We start from the raw sequence: 24206 nt of genomic DNA, 5'->3' as shown, positions 1-24206 counted from the left end.
AATATCTTAATACATTAGAATGGCATAGGCACTCTTGTAGCATTGCTCATTTCTACTAGGTCATTAAAAAAGAAAAAAAAACTTTGTGCTTTCTGTTCATTCTCTAGAAATAAAAATAAATGTAAAACTGATTACAGTTAAAACCAAAATTGTAAAGATTTTTTTTTCCAAAATAGAAACAATAGTCTGCTTGATTTAAAATCTTTCATTCATTTGGGTATTATTTAACACATAGGAGGTTGTTTTTTTTTTTTACATTTAAACATTGTTCTCCCTGTGTTGTCTCCAGAAATAGTTAAGTCTACTGTCCTGTGAAATTTACTCCACCAAAATCAATATATAACCTATTTGACTCATTATAAATAAAAGCGACAAAAAAGTTTTTAAATGAAAACTAAGTATATTTGTAAGAGTTAGGTTTCAAGGTTTTTTTTTCAAAGGAAAAAACTGCTCTATTATGTGGGTCTATAAAATGATCCAAACTTCAGAGAGACAGAGACAGGAAGCTGCTAACTTGATTTGTCTTCTTAATGGCTTTGGCTCATGAATAAATGATAATGGCTTGTGTTTTTCTTATAAAAAGAAATGGAATTTGTATGAGTCCTATTGGCCACATTTACTCTACTTTTTAAAGGATTTCTAATTACTTAGACATTCTTTATATTATTTATAATAAGTCACAACTTTAACTGAAAGCCATTCTTTGACCATTAGCTGAAATTCAGGAAAGAACACAGTTCTGTTCACCAAATCAATAAATCAAACCACAGGCTGACTAAAAGCTTCCTTTAATCTTCTTCCTTTAAATTAAACCATTCTCTCTATGAATTATTTAAGTGAATGGCATAGCTACAGAAAGATCACATAGGATTTTTCATACAAAAATGCTAAAGGATCCTAAAAAAATCCATTCAGAATATTTTAGGAATTAGAATATGAATCAAGATGCTATAGCTTTAAAAAAAAAAAAAGATGCATGGTGGTGGTGGTGGGATTGTCCTGAAAAGCTTGAGAAATAGAAAAGTCAAGTTTATTTCCTGATTAGTGCAGGATGATTCCCAAAGCGCAGTTAAGTGTCTGGGCCAGACCAGCTATTAGCAGTTAAGTAGTTCCCTTTCACTATCAAGGCTCTTCCCTGAGGTGATGCCTAAATTCTTAATTTTAATATTTTATCTTGTTTCTTTTAGCTCCATCTTCTCTCACCAATAAGCTCTAGACATTTCCACCATGCTGATGCTTTCTCAACTCTTGAATTTACACTTTTCAAATGCCCACAAACCTAGAGTTACAAAATTTATATTTAGATATATTTGTATCTTTCCTTACGTTTCTTTCATGACTTAGTCACTTTTGTTTTATATATTCCAATAATTACATATTTTACATTTTTAAAATAAGTTTGTGAATACTGGATGCTCTTACAAATTTATCCTCACAAAGAGAAAGGTATTAACCTTTCTGAATTCCAATTCTTTAATGTTTTAAAAAATTAATTATTCTTTCCTTTATCCTTCGTGGTAAACAATTCCCTTCTCAAGTCTTTATACCTGTACTTTCCATATTTCTTTTCACTCTAGCAAATACCAAAGGAAAAATACAAACCATTTCAGAGTAAATGAGTCTCTTCCCTGCTCTCATTTATTAGATCATTTACTTCAAGGATATATATATGGCAGTATTTTGAAAATGTTAACAGTTATTAATACCTTTAAGTTGAAAAAATAAGAAAGCCAAAGAAAATATATCACAAGCAACCAGTTTGAATATATGAAAAGCTACTCATATCTTGATTTTCATATAAACATTAATTTTTACCATTATAAAAGACAACATAATATTTCATTTTTTCTTTATAAAATTACTCTATAACAGAATATTTGTTAGCTAGTCATCCCTTAGGTTTTTCTGTACTGATAAAAAGTTACTTTTAAAAGAAAAATATTTAAAACAATAATTGTTTCACAGAAACAGAAAGTCTCATTATCAAATTCTGATAAAAAACTATAATCATGGGTAGAGTCTTACTACACTATTAGTGTTCTTTCACCAAAAATGGATATTTAGGAAGTGGTTTATTGGTAAATAAGACAAGCTTCTCAGTGATCTACAAAAAGTGTCACAATAAAGATGAGGTAGTATGAGACTTTTCTACTTTTGTAAAAGGGAAATATCATCTTTAGAAGAGATATTTATCCCGATATCGGTGTTAATGATATCCTGAGCCTCATTACTCCACAGACAGGTGCCATAATTAGTAGTTACCCTACCTGGAATAAGACAATCTTGAGATCACTGAGGAAAAAAAAATGCTAGAAAATGGTAAGAGATTTTCTTGGTTTAATTTTGTTGTAATTGCTAAAAATTTATTTTAAAGCTATTACTAAAAAATGCCATCTTTATGTTTACAACAGAACTGCATGAAAGGGAAATGCTACTTCAACAGAAAAGCAATGATACTTAAGAAATATCTGTTCTAACTTGGAAACTTGAGTCAAATTTCTTCCAATCCAGGTAGAAGCAGCTTCCTACGAGACCTAAATTAGCATCAAGAAATCAATTACTAGGAAAAAAAATCAATTACTAGGATATTAAAAATGCCAATTTGTACAAAGGGCTAGACAGCTCACCAGAAGAAGTAACTGTCTAGGAAATTTATCACTCCATTTACCTTTATCATACTGGGATGACATTCCTAAAAATGCTTCTGTACTGGGATAGCAAATTTAAAATACTACTCCTAGTGCCTAGTGCTATTCAGTATGGTGTAAGCCATGTAGCTCTCAAAATGTTTTCCCTTTTTTGAAGCCACAGTAAAGTTAATTCTGAAGACAGGAATAATTATTTGAAACTTGAAAATCAAAACCAATATTAAATTTCAGAAAACTGAGCTCCATGTTTTACTTCTTGAATCCTTAGTGAAGCTCACTTTAAAATAATGAAGACTACTTAGGTCCTCTTTGGTTACTGATGGAAATTTCTGGCTGTTCATAAAACCGTGGCATCTCCCCAAAATAACAGGCTCAGAGTTTCTATGAAAAGGCTAATCAGAAGAAACACTTCATAAGTAAATACAGAAAAACCCCATAGTTGCTTTAATATGTTAGTAACTACTATACTAATAGTGTTATTATTTTTAAAGCTTCCAGTGAGAAAGGAACAATATTTGTTCTGAAGATAGCAACTCATCTAGGTTGAGTGAAAGACCTATTCAAAAATAAATGACCATGCTACAGTGTAGAAAATAAATTCACTTCCAAAAAGTCATGTTCTCATTTGATTCTTCCTAATCAGATTAATCAAATTTAGTAATACTGCTCTATAGTTAGTATTTAAAATGAAAAGACTTCAAGTTTAATTTCAAACCATTTTGTTACCTTTAACAACCCTATTATTTATTATTAAGGTACAAGACTCAATTACATTGATATGGATTGTGAATTACAACACACTCAGGTTAACTAAAGAATTTTAAAACAACTCGGGAAAGGGGGATGAGGAAACTATATTTTATGTAAAGGAATGCCAATGGCATAGGTTAACAAGGGAACATGTAGGAAAGGACATAAGCTTATTTTTAAAGGAAAGTATGAAATATAGATTACTTAATTGTATTTGCAATGCCTACCAAATTTCAAATATCCCTGGACCTTAAGCAAATTACAATTAAGAAAAAAAATTAAGTATACAATCTATCTGTAAAACCAAAAACCAAACACCTAGTCAAAAATATTCATTAACCCCTAGTGTGTAACTTTAAACGATTAGTTTATCATAAGAAAAATAAACTGATCTGGAAGTAAAATTTAGGGCAGAGATTTATTTTAGATTTCAACTGCCCTTGTAGAAAAATTCAAAGTGACATAAGAAAAATAAAATATTAAATGAAAATATGTATATAATCATTCCCATATTCCTACACATTCCCTAGCATTGTTCTGGTGCATCAATCCTGAGTACTCTAACTTTTGATTTATAGTGATATTCCTTCAGATATAATTTCATAGAAGAAGGAATTGGAAGGGCATCAATGCCATCATAAGTTGTACAGTTACAAATAACTGTTCTGCATATATGCTGCAAGGAAAAGGGGAAAGTCCGAATTAAAGGAGTGGATAAAAGTGGTTCGAAGAACATACAGGCACTTGGGTCCTTATAATGTTCTAGGAGCCCAGTAATGTCAGGAGAATGGAAGACACAAGGATCATGTGCATCAAAGCTAAAGTTGTGATTCCATTGTTCAATTCTAGCATGAAGAGAACGACTATAGCGTCTAAAACTAACTGAGAATAAATAGTCTTCCTGTGCTGAGTCTCGAAGTAAAAAGGTACCCTCTGGTTTTCCCTCTAGTAGAGCTTCAGCTGCATATTTATCCATAACTCCCCAGTAACATGGATTGTTATTGATCTGCAGGAGGTCTGGTACAAGACAGTGGACATAATCAATCTGGGTATGGTACTTAGGAGGTGTTTCCAACTGCAGGATTTCTTCATCCATTTCCCATTTGGGTTTGTTTCTTTTCCTCGAACTTGTGCAAAGTGTAATAATTTCGTCATCCGAATCCATATCACTATCTTCTATACTGTTATTTGAAACCAGGTTCATCACAGAGCCAGTCATGGGACCACCTCTACATGAAGAAGCACTGTTGGTGGTTATGACACAGGGCTGAACATTGGTTTGTGAGAAGCAGTTTACCTCTTCTTCCACGTTTCTTCTTTGTTTTAGCTGACCATCCCTCAGTTCACTCTGAGACGAGTCTGTGCTTACCCATTCATTGGATTTGGGATTTATAGGAGCAGTGTGTCGTTTAATAAAGTGCCACCTAAAGGCTAAATCTGATCGAGGTGGGAAAGGACACTTATCTAACATGAGTTCACTGATGTGAATTTTCCTTTTAGATGGAAGCCCCGAAGAGTGCCGACCACTACAATTCTTTATTGGAAAACACTGCCCCACAGCATCTTGCAGTTTCTGTTTAAGAGAGCGGCCTAAAAATCTATGCCCACAGGAATGATCTAAATCCAACTCGATAGATGAACAGCTGTGCTTCCTTTCTTGGCTCCTTAAAGGAACTTCAGTTTTCTCTACAGCATTCACTGTTTCAGCATCTGAACAACTTTCATTCTTTTTTGACCAAGATAATTTCTTTCCACTCCACACATAACCGTCCTTTCTGTCAGCACTTCTACTTCGACTAGTTTTGGGCCTCACATCTACATTTTTGCTAATACTGTCACTATTTTCTGCCATTTTAACAAATTATCCACAAATTCCAGTGTTATAAATACTGCTTTTTCAGTTTTTCCAGCAGGAAGTTTCTTCTGGGCACTCTCTGGATATATCTAAAGGAAAACAAAACAAAATAGCACTCATTTGTCATTCACTTCTTCTTCTTTTTTAAATTTTTTTTTGAGAGAGAGAAAGAGAGACCACAGGAGCAGGGGAGGGGGAGAGGGAGAGAGAGAATCCTAAGCAGGCTCCATGCTCAGGATAAGCAAGTGGACAGGGGTGGGGTAGGGGTGAGGGGCAGAGAGAGGGGGAGAGAATCTCAAGCAGACTCCACACTGAGCACTGAGCCCAACATAGGGCCTGATCTCCTGACTGTGAGATCATGACCTGAGCTGAAACCAAGAATCAGACAAAGTTTAACCAACTGAGCCACCCAGGCATCCAACTGTCATTTACTTCACATACAGTAGTTTCTATTTTAAGCCCCAATCAGATATAAGATGAAAAAGCATAACTAGTACATGAACAAGATAAGAGTACTGGATATGTTGGAAGACAGTTCCAAGATATTTTGTTTTCACTTAAATGATCTGCTCTTCCATATACTATAATTTCATAGTGCCCAGGAGTCAAGAATATACATTCTTCTCCTACAGTTAATTTTCAATGTAGGTTGGAAAAAGTGAGGCCGCCTCTTAGTCCAACTGTATGCTCAAAATGTGAACAATTTCTAGTCTTGAGGTATATCTTATGCCAATCTCTCCCCTTGTTTTTATTTCACAGCAGACCAGTCAGTGAATTGATTACAAGAGGTAGAAATACATGAGTTGGTGTTTGAGAACCACTACCCTGTAGTTTCCCTCAACCTCCCTCTCCTTGCTTTGTTTCCTATTGATTGAAAATATAAACTTTAAGTTATAAAAGCTGTTGAGGATTAAATAATCACCACTGAACAACAGGAATGTCATGCAAGCATTCCCAATGCAGTTTTGTCAACTCATTTCAGTAACTGGTCAACTTCACTATCAGTCTAGACAGTTTTTAGAAAATAAGGAATAGGATAAAAAAATCTGTTACTTTACACATACACCCTTGTATTTTTCTTGGTAATCTTGAGAAACAAGCAGATAAATTTCTATAGAGCAATGACTGTCTTATAAAATTGGCTACAGGGGCGCCTGGGTGGCTCAGTGGGCTAAAGCCTCTGCCTTCAGCTCAGGTCATGGTCCCGGGGTCCTGGGACTGAGCCCCACATTGGGCTCTCTGCTCAGCAGGGAGCCTGCTTCCTCCCCTCTTCCCCACCTGCCTCTCTGCCTACTTGTGATCTCTGTTAAGTAAATAAATAAAATCTTAAAAAAAAAATAAAATAAAATTGGCTAGAATCCCAATTCTGGACTTAATATTCCACCTAAGAATAGTTAAGCTAATCCCCTCTATGACCAATCATTACTATTAGTCTTAATAAAACTCAGTGCTCAGAAGTCAACCTAAAACAAGGAAAAAATGAGAAAACACAAATCTTATCTTCAACAAGACTTAGCAGATGTCTACAACTTGAATCACAAAATATAAGGACAGAAGATGAATGGAAGAGCAGTAAATAACTCAGCAGCTGAGAGCTAGGTAACACTAGGCACAGAGATGACATGGATGAGAAGCAAGCCAACAGAGTAAGCAAAGTCCAGGACCCTGAGGCACCAGAGGATACAGAAGTGGGTGGAGAACAGGGTAGAAAATATGCATAAGTACAACTGGATCTCTCCATTTTTTACTCCTACACTTAGAGGAGATGGGATATTTATCATTTGGGGAAAAGGAACTAGTGAGGCCCAGAACTTTGGATATCAGACATAGAGGGCGGAGGGGAGATTTGGGACAAAAATCAGAATGAAAGCTCCTACTTCCTTTTTCCATCCAACACCCAAAACTCCAGCAGGCAGACTTATACCTCCTAATAGGGGACTAAAAGATTTGCAGAAGAAATAGAATGGCCAAAGAGAAAAGACCTCTAGATGCTGAGAGCTGGGACTCCCCACCAATAAAAAGCTTGGGGGGAGGTGCCTGGGTACCTCTGTTGGTTGAGCGATCCAAGAGTGGACTCTTGACTGTGGCTCAGGTCATGAGCTCAGGGTTGTGAGATCAAGCCCCTTGCCAGGCTCCATGCTCAGTGGGGAGTCTGCTCCAGATTCTCTTTCTCCCTCTTCCTATGCCCCTCCCCTGACGTATACTCTCTCTCTCTCTAAAAATAAATGAACCAAAAGAACAAAATAAAACAAATAAAACTGGAAGACCCATCCAAGCATGCAGAGAAGCTTGCCAGTCCACAAGCCCCACCTACTCACACACAGCTGTCGGGCAGCATTGTTGTGCTTCATTCACTCCACAGTATGAATGAATAGTCACAGGTCATCATATTTTTGAGGGAAGCCTCTAACATGAACAACAATAGTTTTCGAGGCTAAAACTAAAAGCTTAGAGCAAACAATCACCACAAAAAGAGCAGAAAATAAAATTGATTTCTTCCAAGTTAAGAGAAGATATCACACCTATGAATAAGTAAGAGGTGTCTGGGACAACCGGAGAATAAGAAAGTTTTGTAAATTAAAAATATGATTACAGAGATAAAATATTCAATAGTAAAGTTGGAAGAATAAATTGAGGAAATAACATGAAATAGGAAAAAAATGGTTTATTAGACAGAAAAGGTAAAATAACTTAGAGGATCACTATAGACATTTCACAGAAAATAACAAAATGAAGAAGGGAAACTATGTTAGAAAATTTCTCAGAACCAAAGGATATGTATATCCATACTGATAGAGTCCACTGAGTACCCAGCACAGTGGGGGGAAACGCACACCGAGCTATATTATTCTAAAATTTTAGAACCCTAGAGATAAAATGGAGACACTAAAGTTAAGAGGGTAGATGTCATGTTAAGTGTTCTTACCACAGTTAAATAAAGAAATAAGTAAGTCCACACCCCAAACTAGATAAAAATTAAAAAACAGTCTTCCTGGGGCGCCTGGGTGGCTCAGTGAGTTAAGCCTCTGCCTTTGGCTCAGGTCATGATCTCAGGGTCCTGGGATCAGCCCCACATCAGGCTCTCGGTTCAGCAGGGAGCCTGCTTCCCCCTCTCTCTCTGCCTGCCTCTCTGCCTACCTGTGATCGCTCTCTCTCTCTGTCAAATAAATAAATAAAAACTTTAAAACAAAACAAAACAAATCTTCCTGAGGAAAAAAGGTCACAAAGGATTGTAAATAAATGGCATCTGGCTTCTCAATAGTAACACTGGAAGCCAGAGGCTAGTTTTGGAAGCTAGAAGCTACTTTCCAACTTTGAAGAGATAACCAGCCAAATTATCCATCAAATATGAGGATAAATTAAAGAAATTTTCAGATATGCAAAGCATTAACAATTTTACTTCATATTGGAAGATACAGTCTTCTAAAATTAGAATGTACACCCACAACAAAAGACATAACACAGGAAATAAAATTTAACACTAGAGAGAGGAAATGTGAATTCTTAGGATGATAAAGAAGGAAAGTCTCTAGATAATAGGGTGTCCAGAGCAACTAGTCCACTTAACGACACAAGGGTATAGACTCCAAGGTGGAAGATCTTGAGGGGAAAAAAAAAAAAAAAAGAACAGACTTCTGGAAAATTCAGTTGAGAACAATGCAAACAGAAGAAGAATTCGGTAATTATCAATTACACAAAAATTCAAGAGTTATACCAGAAAGTAGAGTTGTAAAACATTTGGCTCAGGACTGAAAATATCATTTACATATTCATCAAAACTGTGATATAAATGCAATTAAGAAAATGGAAAGATGGGACACCTGGGTGGCTCAGTTGGTTAAGCATCTGCCTTCTGCTCAGGTCATAATCCCAGGGTCCCGGGATCGAGTCCTGCATCACGTTCCTTGCTCAGCGGGGAGCCTGCTTCTCCCTCTGCCTGCCGCTCCCGCTGCTTCCTGCTTGTGTTCATGCACATTCTCTCACTCTGACAAATAAATAAACAAAATCTTAAAAAAAAAAAAAAAAAAAAAAATGGAAAGAAAGGAGACTAAAAAAAAAAAAAAAGTAGACTAAAAGAGTTAAATCCTCATCTATCATAAAAGGAAGTCAAGTGACAATGTCTGATAACTGATGAATCAAGAAAGAAGTATTAGCATATGATTTAGAAATATAAAGGTAAATATCTGAAAAACAGTTAAAAGATTGAAAGTGGATGCCTTTGGAATGGGTAGGACTATAGCATTTATATTATCTAATATTTCAACTTCATTTTTAACCTGGGTGCATATATCATTTTGATGAACATAAATAACCATAATTCATAGTCATGATTAATTCAAACTAAGCTTATAATTATGAAAAAAAAAACCCCAAGCCATCCATAACCCTACCATTCAGCAAAAACCATTTTAACATTTTCAACATCTTTATGCATGGATATAACAAGAATGCAGTTCCACAGCACAGTAATGGCGGCCACTAGCAGTATGGTTTGAGTCTGGTTTATTTTATACTAGCCATATGACTTGAAACCTCAGTGTTTTTTCATCTATAAAATAGAGATATTGGGGATGCCTGGGTGGCTCAGTCGGTTAAGTGGCTGCCTTTGGCTCAGCTCAGGATCCCAGTGTCCTGGGATCGAGTCCCGCATCAGGCTCCTTTCTCAGTGGGGAGACTGCTTCTCTCTCTGCCTCTGCCCGCCACTCTGCCTGCTTATGCTCGCTCGCTCTCTCTCTCTCTCTCTGACAAATAAATAAATAAACCTTAAAAAAAAAAAATCAGAGATATTGATGCTATTTCATTCAACTGTTGGGGATTAAATGAAATGATGTATATAAAGTATTCAGCTCAGATCCTAAATGTATTAAGTAATCAATAAATGTTGTTTTTTTTTTTAAAGAAACAGATTATACATATATTGTTTTATTAAAGCACATAAGCCAGTTTAATAGAAATTATTCCTGGGGCTCCTGGGTGACATAGTCGTTGGGAATGTCCAACTCTTGTTTTCTGCTCTGGTCGTGATCCCAGCCCCATGTTCAGCTCCACATTCATCATGGTGTCTGCTTGAGATTCTCTCTCCCTCTTCCTGTCCCTCCCACTTGTTCTCTCTCTCTCTCAAATAAATAAATCTTAAAAAAAAGAAATAGTTTATAATGACAACATGACAAAATACTTTTGTCTCTAGTCCAATTCTAACTTAAAAAGTTTATAAGCAAATAGAATTTTCAGGAGGATAACATGTTTCAGTGAAAAAGGATCAACATGCCAGATATAGCTGGAACTCAAGAGACACGAAGCTAGAGAACAGTTTCCCATTTTCTCCCAGAGAACTAATTTTCACCCTTATTCTATATAAGCTAACATGCCAAAATAACAGATTTACTTTGACAAGGCTTACCAACTTGTATATAATAGTTAATAATAAATTAAGTATTCTCTGGATTTTTGGTTAACTGTTCTTACATGTGCTAATGCTGCAGATGTCCATAAAATAATGTGACATACCATAGCCCTAGATGAATGTTCCATACACTTGTACTTAAAAAGAGTTAATACACAGAAAATCTTGACTTAGTTTTATATGTATCTGAGAATCATAGCCTTCTATAAATTTTACATAGCTATTCTTTTGCTAGAAAACTGAGTTCATGCTTCAGAAGTCCCTCCCACTTTTATAAATTATGGCAAAAAATTGATTTGGTAAAACATACCATATCAATATGGTCCAAAATGTCATTTAATGTTATAGTCTTCAAAGTAGTAAGAAAATTTAACTTCTACTTATATTTGTATAAACATTAGAAAAATTAAAATTCATTACTGTTGAATATATGGTTGGCAATGTTCCCATCACTCATTGTCAAATTACTTGTTGGATGGTGTCCTGTTCCTGAAGGTAGAGTGGGAGTTCCAAAAAGCTGAGGACCTGATGGCAGCCCTCTCCATTTCTTTGTTTACCTACAGTGAACTGCACCTGCTTCCATGTTGCTAGAAAAGATTTGTGGATTATATTACCTTAAATAATATAATCTTCACAATATTTGTAAATAGACACAATCATAGAAATTTTATAACATATCAGGTTTGCTAGTTACCTTAAGATAACTAGCAAAGTACTGAAGTTGTTGAAATTTAAGGTGTTCTAAAATTGATGATCTTTACTGGGATAAGTGGTTCTCAGAAGCTATTTAGCAGATATATTAAAAAGGAAAAGCAAAACAAAACATATAGCTGGTTACTTCATGGTGTAGGTAACATCTTAATTACTAAGAAAGTAACTGCTTAAAAAAATTTGTGCTACAGAGAGATCTTTTTAGAAAAAAGATATTCAGAATTTCCTTCACTATTACATGATTTCTTTACAAAAAAGGTAAAAATCCGTTATATGTATAAACTATCAAATCTTTACACTTAGAAAAATAATTTTTTAATCTCTTCCACAAGTTTTATTAAAACTTAACTTTTTTTTTTTTTTTTTTTAAAGCGAGTGCAAGCAAGGGGTGGGGAACAGAGCAGAGGGAGAGAATCTTAAGCAGGCTCCATGCTGTGTGGAGTCTGACATGGGGCTCAATCCTATGACCCTGAGATCATGCTCTGAGATGAAATCCAGAGTCAGACACTTACTAAGCTTAACCGACTGAGCCATCCGGGTGCCCCAAACCTTAAAATTCTTTTTTTTTTCCTTTTTTTCCAAACCTTAAAATTCTTTTTTTAAAAAAAGATTTTATTTATTTATTTTTTTAAGATTTTACTTATTTACCGGGGCGCCTGGGTGGCTCAGTGGGTTAAGCCGCTGCCTTCGGCTCAGGTCATGATCCCAGGTCCTGGGTTCAAGCCCCACATCGGGCTTTCTGCTCAGCAGGGAGCCTGCTTCCTCCTCTCTCTCTGCCTGCCTCTCTGCCTACTTGTGATTTCTCTCTGTCAAATAAATAAATAAAATCTTTAAAAAAAAAAAAGATTTTACTTATTTATTTGACAGACAGGGTCACAAATAGGCAGAGAGAGAGAGAGAGAGAGAGAGAGAGAGAGAGAGGAGGAAGCAGGCTCCCTGCTAAGCAGAGAGCCCGATGCGGGGCTCGATCCCATGACCCTGGGATCATGACCTGAGCCGAAGGCAGAGGCTTTAACCCACTGAGCCACCCAGGCGCCCCCAAACCTTAAAATTCTTAAAAATAAAAGTTCAATCACAATAACAATTTTTAATGAGAACATTATTTTTACTGTTCTATTTTTAAAGACTGAAGATGAGTATTAGAAAAGTGTTTTGGTGTCTTGCCTATAGAAGTAAAATCTAAATGTAAAAAAAAGTGTTGGGTTCTGAATCTGAATGAATCCTTCCAAATAGCCTATCACTAGTTCTTGGAATTTTACAAATTTCGAATAAATGAGGCAGAAGAGATTCAAAGTGATAAGAAAATGGCTTTATGGGGCACCTGGGTGGCTCAGTGGGTTAAGCTTCTGCCTTTGGCTCAGGTCATAATCTCAGGGTCCTGGGATCGAGTCCCGCATTGGGCTCTGCTCAGCAGGGAGCCTGCTTCCCCCTCTCTCTCTGCCTGCCTCTCTGCCTGCTTGTGATCTCTCTCTCTCTCTGTCAAATAAATAAATCTTTAAAAAAAAAAGAAAGTGCCTTTACTACCATTTTTTATGTAGTGTAGAAATCAAAGATGATACTTTAAAGGGTGTTGACAAATCAAAGATCTTTGTTGGTAACTGCGAAGTTTTTTTTTTTAAGAGGGTGAAAAAAAATCACTAGGGAGAAGGTTGCTTTGGCTCTTGATTCAATAATTTTTTTATGAAGGCAGCTAAATTACATTGCTCTGGGGAGTACACAGTGACATCTTTTAAAAATTATTATTTCTTTTTTTAAAATATTTTATTTATTTATTTGACAGAGATCACAAGTAAGCAGAGAGGCAGGTAGAGAGAGAGAGGAGAAAGCAGGCTCCCTGCTAAGCAGAGAGCCCGATGCGGGGCTCATTCCCAGGACCCTGGGATCATGACCGGAGCCGAATGCAGAGACTTTAATCCACTGAGCCACCAAGGCGCCCCCAAAATTATTATTTCTTAATGAGCAAGAGGCAAATATCTAAAAAAGAAAATTTATATAAAAGTCATTTTCAAGAAAGCAAGTTCTCAGATTCCCAGCAGTCATGTGATTTCAGCTTCTACTGCAAGGACAGTGAACCTAGAATAAATATCCAACATAGCCATTCTACTAACAAAGGTTTAAATAACATTTAATTAGGTCTATTGAATAAGGCCAAAGAGGTGATTTTAATTCAAGATTTCTACAGAAAATTGTTAAAAAGCCAACTATTAGGGATGCCTGGGATGCCTGTCTGGCTGGCTCAGTAGGCAGAGCATGCAACTCTCAATCTCAGGGGGTTATGAGTTCAAGGCCCATGTTGGGCATGAAGGCTCCTTAAAAAAAAATAAAAAGCCAATAATTAAAGGGTTAAACTTTAACTATCTGAAAAATTCATTATATTCTCTATGACACTGAATACCAAAGCATTATTGTATGTATTAATTATTCACAGAACAACAACTTTATCTACAATGCTGATGCATATCTAAGGCCAGAATTCATGTAAATACTAAATTAAAATAAATTTGATCCTAAAATAATTATTTATTACGCTACATAAAGAACTTATAAATAAATTATTACTCTGGTAGTAATTCAGCTCTGGGAATTTCCTGACCAAATCCAGGACTCCAAAGTTTACCTGCCATTATATGTCCCCAAACTGATCACAGACTATGATCAGAAAGCATTCTGATCATAGTTTGTGATAGCTGGATTGGACTGTATGGGTCATAGTCCTTATCATTTGATCATAGTTTGATACTTGAGGAGGATTCTGTGGAGACATTTAGAGTCCACAAATGGAATATACTGGACAGTAGATGACGATGAATTCCTTGAAATATTAAGGAAAAACACGAAAACCAGGTTTGTTCACATGAAAAAAAAAATCTCAGCACTAAAAAAATGCTTTGTTTTGTTCTTCTCATGACAAGAGCAATATAGGTTCATTTTCCAGTAAATATTTTGGTGTCTGCCATTTTCATGCTACCAAAACAGGGCTCATGGGACCTAACTGGAATAATAAACAAACTAACAAAAGGAATTACTAATTAGTACTACTATATCCGCCTTCTCCCCATACTCTCCACTTACTTTCCCAATTATAGTTTGCTTATGCTGGTGTCCGCCAGCTTGTACTTTCATGGACACTAGTTCTAAAAGATGTTAATACACATTCTAGAGAGATAGGGGTTTCCTTGTTAAACAAGCTTAGGAATGGCTTCCCATCTGAACTACTACAATGCATATTTAGCAAAAGGTTCTGATAGGTCCTTCAGTTAAGAAGACTGCTAAGCCACAGTTTCCTATACTTAGTCCACACAAATCCTTTTGGAGCAAATTTTAGGAGAAATATTAACTTGGGCTAATATTTAAATGATTGTATGTTCCCTGAGCATGCCAGAGAGAAATGGCCAGGAACCTGTCACTGAACAAGAGAGAACAGAAAACTAAGAGCTGGCAGTACCTGGACTTTTAAAAGTGAAAGGACCTTAAAAGAATCTTAAAAACCAAAATATTTAAGATACATGATTCTAGGGCGCCTGGGTGGCTCAGTGGGTTAAGCTGCTGCCTTCAGCTCGGGTGATGATCTCAGGGTCCTGGGATCGAGTCCCACATCGGGCTCTCTGCTCAGCGGGGAGCCTGCTTCCTCCTCTCTCTCTCTCTCTGCCTGCCTCTCTGTCTGCTTGTGATCTCTCTCTGTCAAATAAATAAATAAAATCTTTAAAAAAAAAAGATACATGATTCTAACTCTTTAGGGAATAAACTGGATTAAACAGATATATTTTTTCTTTCCAATTTATAATTTTTTAATTATAAAAACAATATATGCTCAGTATAAATTTATGGAACATCCAGAAAAGTTTAAAAGTTTTAAAAAACCTGTAATTCAATTACCTAAAGGTAGTGAACTTAGACATTTTGTTCTAGTTTCTTGCAGTTTATTTTCCTGTAAGAGTGATTTAGTCTAAAGAGAAAATTTTAGGGATGTCTGGGTGGCTCAGTGGGTTAAGCCTCTGCCTTTGGCTCAGGATCCTGGGATCAAACCCCACATTGAGCCCTACATTGGGCTCTCTGCTCAGCAGGGAGCCTGCTTTCCCCTCTCTCTCTGCCTGCCTCTCTGCCTACTTGTGATATCTCTCTCTTTGTGTCAAATAAATAAATAAAATCTTAAAAAAAATAAAGAGAAAATTTTAATGTTTTAAACATCTATAAAAAATCAATCTAATTTTTTACTATATTAAATTTAAAAGTCATGGGCAGATGAAATAGCATGAGGGGCTAAATCATCAAACATGGGCTAAAATCCAGAATTTGTCACATACTTGTTATATTATCTGATTTTAAAATCTCATTTAGCTTCAATTTTCACATTGCAAAATCTGGATAATGCCAGCTGCCTTATGTTTTTACCACCAGGATTAAGATGTATGAAAATAGCATACATTAAGATTAATGAAAATGCGTATTAGTTAGCTTCCAAGAGTACTCAGAACTTTTTATGTAAAATTAATTTCTAAAAATGAGAGGTGGGCAAGTGGCAAAATAAAAAAAAAAAAAGGAACAAGAGAAAATAAAGGCCACATATAAGGCTTGAAAATCTGAGGCTGAGGGGGCTTCAGCATTTCTTTCTTTCTTTTTTTTTTAAGATTTTAATTATGTATTTGACAGAGAGAGAAAGAGAGAGATCACAAGTAGGCAGGCAGAGAGAAAAGGGGAAGCAGGCTCCCCGCTGAGCAGCCAGCCAGACAACAGCAAGCAAGCGACTCAATCCTAGGACCCTGAGACCACGACCTGAGCTGAAGGCAGAGGCTTAACCCACTGAGCCACCCAGGTGCCCCAGCTTCAGCATTTCTGAAATATAATGAAGCACTTTATATTTTTCCTGATATTAAACACTGTCCTTTTAAAAAGTTAAAACATTTTAAATTCTTTAAAAATATTTACAGGTATAAATAACTAAACCTTTAATTATTATTATTTTTTAAAGATTTTTAAAATTCATTTGACAGACGGAGATCACAAATAGGCAGAGAAGCAGGCAGAGAGAGGAGGAAGCAGGCTCCCTGCTGAGCAGAAAGCCCAATGTGAGGCTCAATCCCAGGACCCTGGGATCATGACCTGAGCTGAAGGCAGAGGCTTTAACCCACTGAGCCACCCAGGCGCCCTAAACCTTTAATTATTAAAAGATGTAGCTTCTTGCGGCACCTGGTTGGTTCAGTGGGTTAAGCTTCTGCCTTTGGCTCAGGTGATAATCTCAGGGTCCTCATCAGGCTCTCTGCTCAGCAAGGAGCCTGCTGGCCCCATCCCCCCCACCCCATCACCGCCCCACCGCCCATCACCTCTCTGCCTACTTGTGATCCCTATCTGTCAAATGAATGAATAAAATCTTTTTAAAAAAATGTAGCTTCTAGCAAGCAAATTTAGTAAATACATAGATCTCAACAGAAAGAGTAGGCAAAGTTTCTTCTGATTATAAATTATTCTTTCCATTGTTTCATAATAATTACATACCCTAAAAAAATTACATATCCTTATATTTAAGCTTGGGTGATAAGTTTTACCAATACAAGTTTTAATAAACTAGTATAAGGTGACTCTAGACTTAAAATGCTTTTGTGTCCTGATGTGTTTTACTAAATTCTAAGTTTTATGATAACACTTATGATATGGAGGAGCAGTATGGTAGACTACCTTGAATCTGAAGGTAAAAGATCTGAGCTCCATCTCTCATTTTGACATTTGGTAGGAATGTGACTTTGGACAAACTATAATCTCTCTGAGTTGGTTTCTTCATCAGTAAAAGTGTGATTATATCTGTCTTGCTATGTAAGGATCCACTATCCAGGTGACAACATAATCAAATACTGTCACTGACTCTAGCCACAAGAACTGGATAGCTGGGAAAAGAACTTTTATTGTATTGTCTTTTATAACTTAGTAAGTTTACACATATTCAAGTATTATTTACTCCAAAAATAAATTAAATAGGCTGGTAAGTTTCAGGACATCTTCAGAGATACACAGATCTTCAGATTTCTAAATTGCCTTTGATATTATTTTCTTCAATACTCCGTTCTCCTCATTTATTTTTGAGAGCGAGGGAGAGAGAACACACACGTGTCAGAGAGATGGGGGTTGAGGGGCAGAGGGAGAGAGAGAATCCTAAGTAGGCTCCATGCCCAGAGCAGAGGCCACTTGGGGCTCAAATTTCATGACCTGAGATGAAATCAAGAGTTAGATGCTTAACTGACTGAGCCACCCAGATGTCCCTCTCTTCAGTTATTTTAACATTCTCTTCCAGCCTTATCTTTCACATAATTGGTGATTTTTACATCAAGTACATATTTTGTTGAAAATGCATTTTTAAAAACTCCTTCCATAACACAATACTGGTATGTTTCTTAGATAAACTGAGTCTCTAAGAGTACATAATGTAGCTAATACTCATCACCATCAGCAGAATTGTAATATATTCATGTTTTCTCATCCTATTGCTCTTGAGAACATTATTTGTGAGTGTAAGTACACTATAAATGGTCACAACAGAGCAAAGGTAACTAATTTTCACAGCAGTTTAAACTGTGATCTTGGTGTCATTTTCAGGGAGTTCATTCAGCTACCCACTCCTATGAGACACCCACTGTTAATGATAAATAAATCCATTTGGAAAATTTTGACAGCCACAACAGACTTTTTTAAAGGCTACATTATCCTAAATAACCACAGTATCTTGCTAACATTTAAATTACTTGCATTTCATTACCACACTATCCTGTACATGTTGTTTGAGTGTCTGTTTCCATCAAGACCATGAACTCACTGACATTAAAATTTGTCGGCATTTGACTGAAAGAGAAATGTAATGCCAGCAAAAGTAAGAGTATATCTTTTAATACTTGAAAACTTTTACAGGATAATGATTTAAACAAAAACAAAGTCTATTTTAAATAAAAGCACTAACTACCCACCCAAGGTACCCTGTTAATAACACCAGACATTAGTAACAATTAGTTTTATACATCTACAAGTATCTTCTATACACTATAACAATCCATGGAAGCATGTATCTCCATTTTAGAAATAAGAAATCTGACATTCAGAAAAAGTAAAGCATATTCAAGGTCATACAACGAGTAACTGCCAGCAAAGATTAAAACCTGGGGCTGTTTGACTCTAAGGCCTAAGCTCTTTCCATACATGTGAAATCTGTAAAGGAAATTTTTCTTTAACCTATGGATCAAATGGCTTGATTGCTAAGGCAGAGTTAAGAGAGAGAAATATAGATACCATTCATAGTTTAATTATTTTTTTAAAAACATTTTATTTATTTATTTGAGAGAGAGAGAGAGAGCACATGAGACTCGGGAGGGTCAAAGGGAGAAGAGGACTCCTTGCTGAGCTGGGAGCAAGATGTGGGACTAGATCCTGGGACTCCAGGATCTTGACCGGAGCTGAAGGCAGTCACTTAACCAACTGAGCCACCCAGCCATTCATTCATATGTCCATGAATGGCCACAAAGCCATTCATAGTTTTAAAGTCACATGGTGTTATAGATGTCATAGTTAGGGCATTTTATACCTATAACTCTTGTTCCAATTTTTTTTTTGTGCTGAGCTCTGAATAGTACTGCCCTGAAATCTCATCAAGATATATTCAATATAGAGACAAATATTATCAGAGTTCAACTTCAATCCCATAGTCTATCCAGTGATATTTACTTGGATAAAAAAAATTACAAATCAGTCTATCTAAAAATTAATGAATGATTAAAAATAAAATTAACTAAATAAAATTAAGTCACTCAGAAAGAATCATCTCAGGTGTCTTTTGCTGTTGTGGGAAATCCACAATAGTTTGGCTATTTTTCCACAAATTCCAAGTTCATTTTCAGCCAACCATTTTTCTTCTTCATTAACATACCAAACTTGAGTATCTAGGAAGCCTATGTGGAACCCTAGTACTCGAAACAACCTTCACAGAATGCCAAGACAGGAAGAATAGCACCGTTTGTGTAACTGTGCAACTTTTCACAATGGAACCAGGTTGAAAAACAATGGGGAAATGTCTACACCAGAAAAACGTCTCCCTTAGTTCATAAATTAGTGTCTGATGCAGACTAGAAGGTGGGTACCACAAAAATATGTATCTGTGAGGGTATTCATCAGACCTGTCTACCAACATGGGAGAACACAGGGACACAATCAAATCATGAACTTAATAGCCAAGACCTTGGTTCAGACTGTAAGGCGCGAACTAAGTATTCAACAATATTCTTTAGTTCTGGCTCTTCCTTTAACTCTAAATACGCAGTTCAGAGAATTTTTGGTGGGGTGTGAAGGGGGAAACCCAAGTTACTTTCTTCTTAAGGCATATATGTAGAGTCCCCCCCCCCCATAAGCATTAATGTGCAGGCCATCTTCTTGGAACTGAGAATTGAGATGAAAATCTTCCCTCCTTTATCTCTATAGAAACGACAAGGTGAGGACACGAAGGATGCCAAGATTAAAGGTTTGGGAAGGGTCTCGGTCTCCTTGAGAGAAGATGCTCAAAGACCTCATTCTCTAACTGGGGCCCCAAGGAGGAGCTGGACACGTTCAGCTGCACTCGGATATGGTTTCATGTTAGGAGAGGCTGGAAGGCGACAGCCGACCCCAGTCGGCAAAGCCAGGCAGCAACCACCCTTCCCCCACTCACCTCTCAGACCGCAGCTTAACTGGGGCTGTCCGAGAAACTGCCGCCATCACCATCGCCATCCCTCTTGAGTGCTCGCTAAGGTGGAGAAGGGAGGCCCAGCCACTTCTGCACCTCGTGTAGGTCCTAAAAGGCCGATGCCTTTGTGCAAGCCCCCACCCGTCTGCGCTGAGCTCCTGTCTCACACATTGCGGTCACCGCCTCCACCTACTCCCAAGGCGCTGCCATCACTTCCGTGTTCCGCACCCTCCCTTTCTTTCTCACTCCCCTAGCAACCGGCTTTTTCCTTTACGGGCGGCGCGCCGCTGACGCCACCACCCGGCGACTTCGGTCCCGCCCGGCGCTGGGCGTGAGCGAGAGGGCGCAGGCGCAGTGTAGCGAGTTCGCCAGAGCGCGGGAAGCGGCGCTCGGTTGGCTGTTGCAACGCGTTCTTCATCAGTGGAGGAGGTCGGTCCCTTTGGTGAGTACTCGTTCCGGCTGCCGGTGCCCGTGTCGCTCACCGAAGGGAAGCGTGTCCTTTTCCCGGCTTATTGTCTGGCAGACCCTCTGCTATATCTTGTTTGTGCCACCAGGGTGGGAGAAAAGGGGCCGCCGGAGACTAACTTCCCTTCCCCATCAGCCACCGTCTTTCCTCACCTTTAAAATAATATCAGCTTTTATAAAACATTTTTAGGTAGGTAGAAGAAAAGATGCCTGCCACACAGAAGCCGATGAGATTTGGACATACAGAGGGACACACAGATGTCTGTTTTGATGATTTGGGGAGGTAAGGTGCTTGGAAAAACAAAAACAATATTTCGGGTGTAAGTATTAGCACTTTTGTTGTTTTTAAGGTAGATAAGTAGTCAACCTAAAATGACTCACCCAGGTAGAGAGAAATAAGGCTGAAATCTAAAATGGCCCATATATTTTCCTTAGATTTATTGTTCATTCGGACCGACATGGTGGTTACTAGTATCTCGGAAAAGCGAGTGTGAAATCAGATTTCCAGACGAGTTGGAAAGACGTGACCTTTCCCCCGTATTTTCCTTTTGTTGCCTTCCTCTCTGCGTCCCATATTACTTTTTTGTCAGATCACCTACTTGTCAAATTCAGTGGCCTGTTCTATCTTTTTGGTATTATATCTTTCCGTGGCTTTTGTGATGCTATTTCATTTTTTCATTGTTTTTAACCTTTTGACGGCTTTTTAAAAAATTAATTTATTTTTAAAATTAACATATAATGTATTTTTAGCTCTCAGAGGTCGTGGTTGGTGATTCATCAGTCTTTTTTTTTTTTTTTCCTTTTTAAAGATTTTATTTGTTCATTTGACAGAGAGGATATACAAGCTGGGGAAGTGGGAGAGGGAGAAGCAGGCCTCCTGCTTTGCAGGGAGCCTGATGCCAGACTCCATCCCAGGACCCTGGGATCATGACCTGTACCAAAGGCAGACGCTTAACCACTGAGCCACCCAGGTGCCCCAGTGATTCATCAGTCTTATATAATACCCAGTGCTCGTTATATCAGGTACCCTTCTTTTTTTTTTTTTTTTTAAATATTTTATTTATTTATTTGACAGACAGAGATCACAAGTAGGCAGAGAGGCAGGCAGAGAGAGAGGAGGAAGCAGGCTCCCTGCTGAGCAGAGAGCCCGATGTATCAGGTACCCTTCTTAATGTCCATCACTCAGTTACCCTATACCCCCTTTTGATAGCTTTTTTCCCAACTTATTTCCTCTGCTTGATTGCTAAATTGTGATATTTTCCCAAAACCCTGGTCTCTTTTACCTTTTTAAGTTTCATTCCCCTGCAGTACTGTCCAGTTGTGTGGCTTCCACTGTCACTCCTGTGTTGATTCTTTCACTGAAAAGAATACTTGGGTGTCAAGTCTGGTGGAGGCTAGAGGTACAGTAGTACAAAGCACAATCTATTCCTTAATTGACTTTAAAGTCTTTTTAAATTGACATACATTGAGCACAAATTAATCACAAAAGCAGATGTATGTTTAGAAATAAGTGATAGGTGCAATGATATGTATATTTGAAAGGAAGTTGATACAGCTTGAGGAAGCAGGGAAGGTTTCTCTGAGGGGTTGTTTCTTGAGATGAGATCTGAAGATTGAGTAGACGTTAGGGAGTAAAAAGAGATGGGGTGGTGATGGCAGTGAGGTGGTAATGGTGGCATTCCAGACAGAGGGAACACTGCAAAATTCCAGTGGGGGTAGGGACCATGCTCAAAGGACTGAAAGAAAGCTAGGGATGCCAAAATACAGAGTGTGATACAGGGGCTGATGAGAGATGAATCTGTGAAGGTAGGTAGTGGTTATCCTAACCAGGACCTTCTGTACTTTATTAAGGAATCTTTTTTTTTATTCTAAAAGCAGCAGGAATGTATTAAAAATTTGAAGCAGAGAGATGAGACCAGACTCTTGTTTTTGAGAAGTTACATGGAGGATGAATTGGAAGAGTAGAAGTAGATGCAGAAAGACTGGGATCTGTATTACTCTGGTAGAGTATGATGGAAGCTTAGAGAAGATGTGTATGGAAAAAAGGATACATTCAGGAAATACTTAAAAGGTAGAATCAATAGGGTGGATCAGACATTAAAGACGAAGGAGAGGGAGATGTATGGGATAATGTCTATGTTTCTGGATGTAACATTTGGAGAAATGATATTGCCATTCACAGATCTCTGAAATGCTTGGAGAGGAGCTTATTTCAGAGGTAGAATGAGAGTGGAGATTAGGAGTTTACATTTGGACATTTAGAACATTTCTTTGAGATCAATTAGAGATGCAGACAGTTGGATAAAATGGGTTGAAAGCTAAGAGAAGTAATAAATGTAAGCTAGAAACAGAAATCTATATATTTTTTTAAAAATATTTATTTATGGGGCGCCTGGGTGGCTCAGTGGGTTAAGCCGCTGCCTTTGGCTCAGGTCATGATCTCAGGGTCCTGGGATCGAGGCCCACATCGGGCTCTCTGCTCAGCGGGGAGCCTGCTTCCCTCTCTCTCTCTCTCTCTCTCTCTCTGCCTGCCTCTCTGTCTACTTGTGATCTCTCTCTGTCAAATAAATAAATAAAATCTTTAAAAAAAAAAATTTTTATTTATTTATTTATTTATTTATTATTAGAGAGAGTGTGAGAGAGAGATCACAAGCAGGCAGAGTGGCAGGCACAAAGAGAGGGAGAAGCAGACTCCCCACTGAGCAGGGAGCCTGATGGACTTGATCCTAGGACCCTGGGATCATGACCTGAGCTGAAGGCAGACTCTTAACTGACTGAGCCACCTTGGCACCCTAGAAATCTATATCTTTTGCTGATGTTTCCTGGAGATCAGGATTGAGGTCCAGGCTGGAAATCTACATGTGGAAGTTGTCAATAAGTAGATATTTAATGCTATGAACTTACATGAAATTGCCTAGGGATAGAGTAAATGTAAAGGAAAAAGGTTCAAGGGCTAAGCCCTGGGACACTCCAAAACATTTAGAGATCAAGTTGGAGAGGAAGATCCAGCTAAGGAGACTAAGAAAAGGTGACTGGAAAAGCAGAAAATCAAGAGACAAGAATGATGTCTAGAAGGCAAATGAAATATAAGCTTTTTTTAAAAAAAAATTATTTATTTATTTGACAGAGATCACAAGTAGGCAGAGAGGCAGGCAGAGGGAGAGAGGGGGAAGCAGGCTCCATGCTGAGCAGAGATCCCGATGTGGGACTCAGTCCAGGACCCTGAGATCATGACCCAAGCTGAAGGCAGAGGCTTAGCCCACTGAGCCACCTAGGTGCCCTGAAATATAAGCATTTTAAGGAGAAGGAAATAATGAAGTGGGGCGCCTGGGTGATTCGTTAAACTTCTGCCTTTGGCTCAGGTCATGATCCTAGGGTCCTGGGATGGAGCCCCGTATCAGGCTCCTTGCTCTGGTGGAAGCCTGCTTCTCCTTCTCACACTCCCCCTGCTTATTTTCCCTCTCTTCTTGTGTCTCTCTCTGTCAAATAAATAAATTCTTTTAAAAAAAAGGGAGAAAAGTAATAAACTATGTCAGATGGTGTTGGGTCAAGTTGAGGACTGAGAATCCAACATTAGATTTAGTGATATGGAGGCATTGGATGATCTTGAGCTTTTTAAATGGAGTCGTAAGAATGAAAACCTTGTCGCAGTAGATTCAAGAAAATGGAAAGGAAGGAACT

The 24206-nt window shown here is 37.7% G+C and overlaps 2 protein-coding genes across 2 annotated transcripts in view; one reads left to right on the top strand and one right to left on the bottom strand.

The window, feature by feature from the left end:
• Nucleotides 1–238: 238 nt before the first annotated feature.
• Nucleotides 239–20288, bottom strand: SOCS4 (suppressor of cytokine signaling 4). The gene is made up of 2 exons (XM_047735706.1): nt 20046–20288; nt 239–5342 (listed from the first exon to the last, which is right to left on the bottom strand). The coding sequence occupies exon 2, from the start codon at nt 5248–5250 to the stop codon at nt 3925–3927; it is 1326 nt and encodes a 441-aa protein (XP_047591662.1). The 5' UTR covers nt 5251–5342; nt 20046–20288; the 3' UTR covers nt 239–3924.
• A 123-nt stretch (nt 20289–20411) lies between these two features.
• The window catches only part of WDHD1 (WD repeat and HMG-box DNA binding protein 1), a 65259-nt gene continuing 61464 nt past the window's right edge, over nt 20412–24206 (top strand). Inside the window, exons 1-2 of the mRNA XM_047735704.1 lie at nt 20412–20502; nt 20716–20808. Coding sequence (XP_047591660.1) covers nt 20732–20808 — 77 coding nt within the window. The 5' untranslated portion in view covers nt 20412–20502; nt 20716–20731. The remainder of the gene's footprint in view (nt 20503–20715; nt 20809–24206) is intronic.

This window comes from Lutra lutra, chromosome 7 (genome assembly GCF_902655055.1).
Source record: "Lutra lutra chromosome 7, mLutLut1.2, whole genome shotgun sequence".
NCBI lineage: Eukaryota > Metazoa > Chordata > Mammalia > Carnivora > Mustelidae > Lutra > Lutra lutra.
Note: the sequence above shows the minus strand (reverse complement) of the source record. Positions and strands in the feature narration are given on the sequence as shown.

What these genes read in the sequence shown, in the direction of transcription:
- SOCS4 (XM_047735706.1), bottom strand. Translation starts at nt 5,250, where the DNA reads ATGGCAGAAAATAGTGACAGTATTAGCAAAAATGTAGATGTGAGGCCC.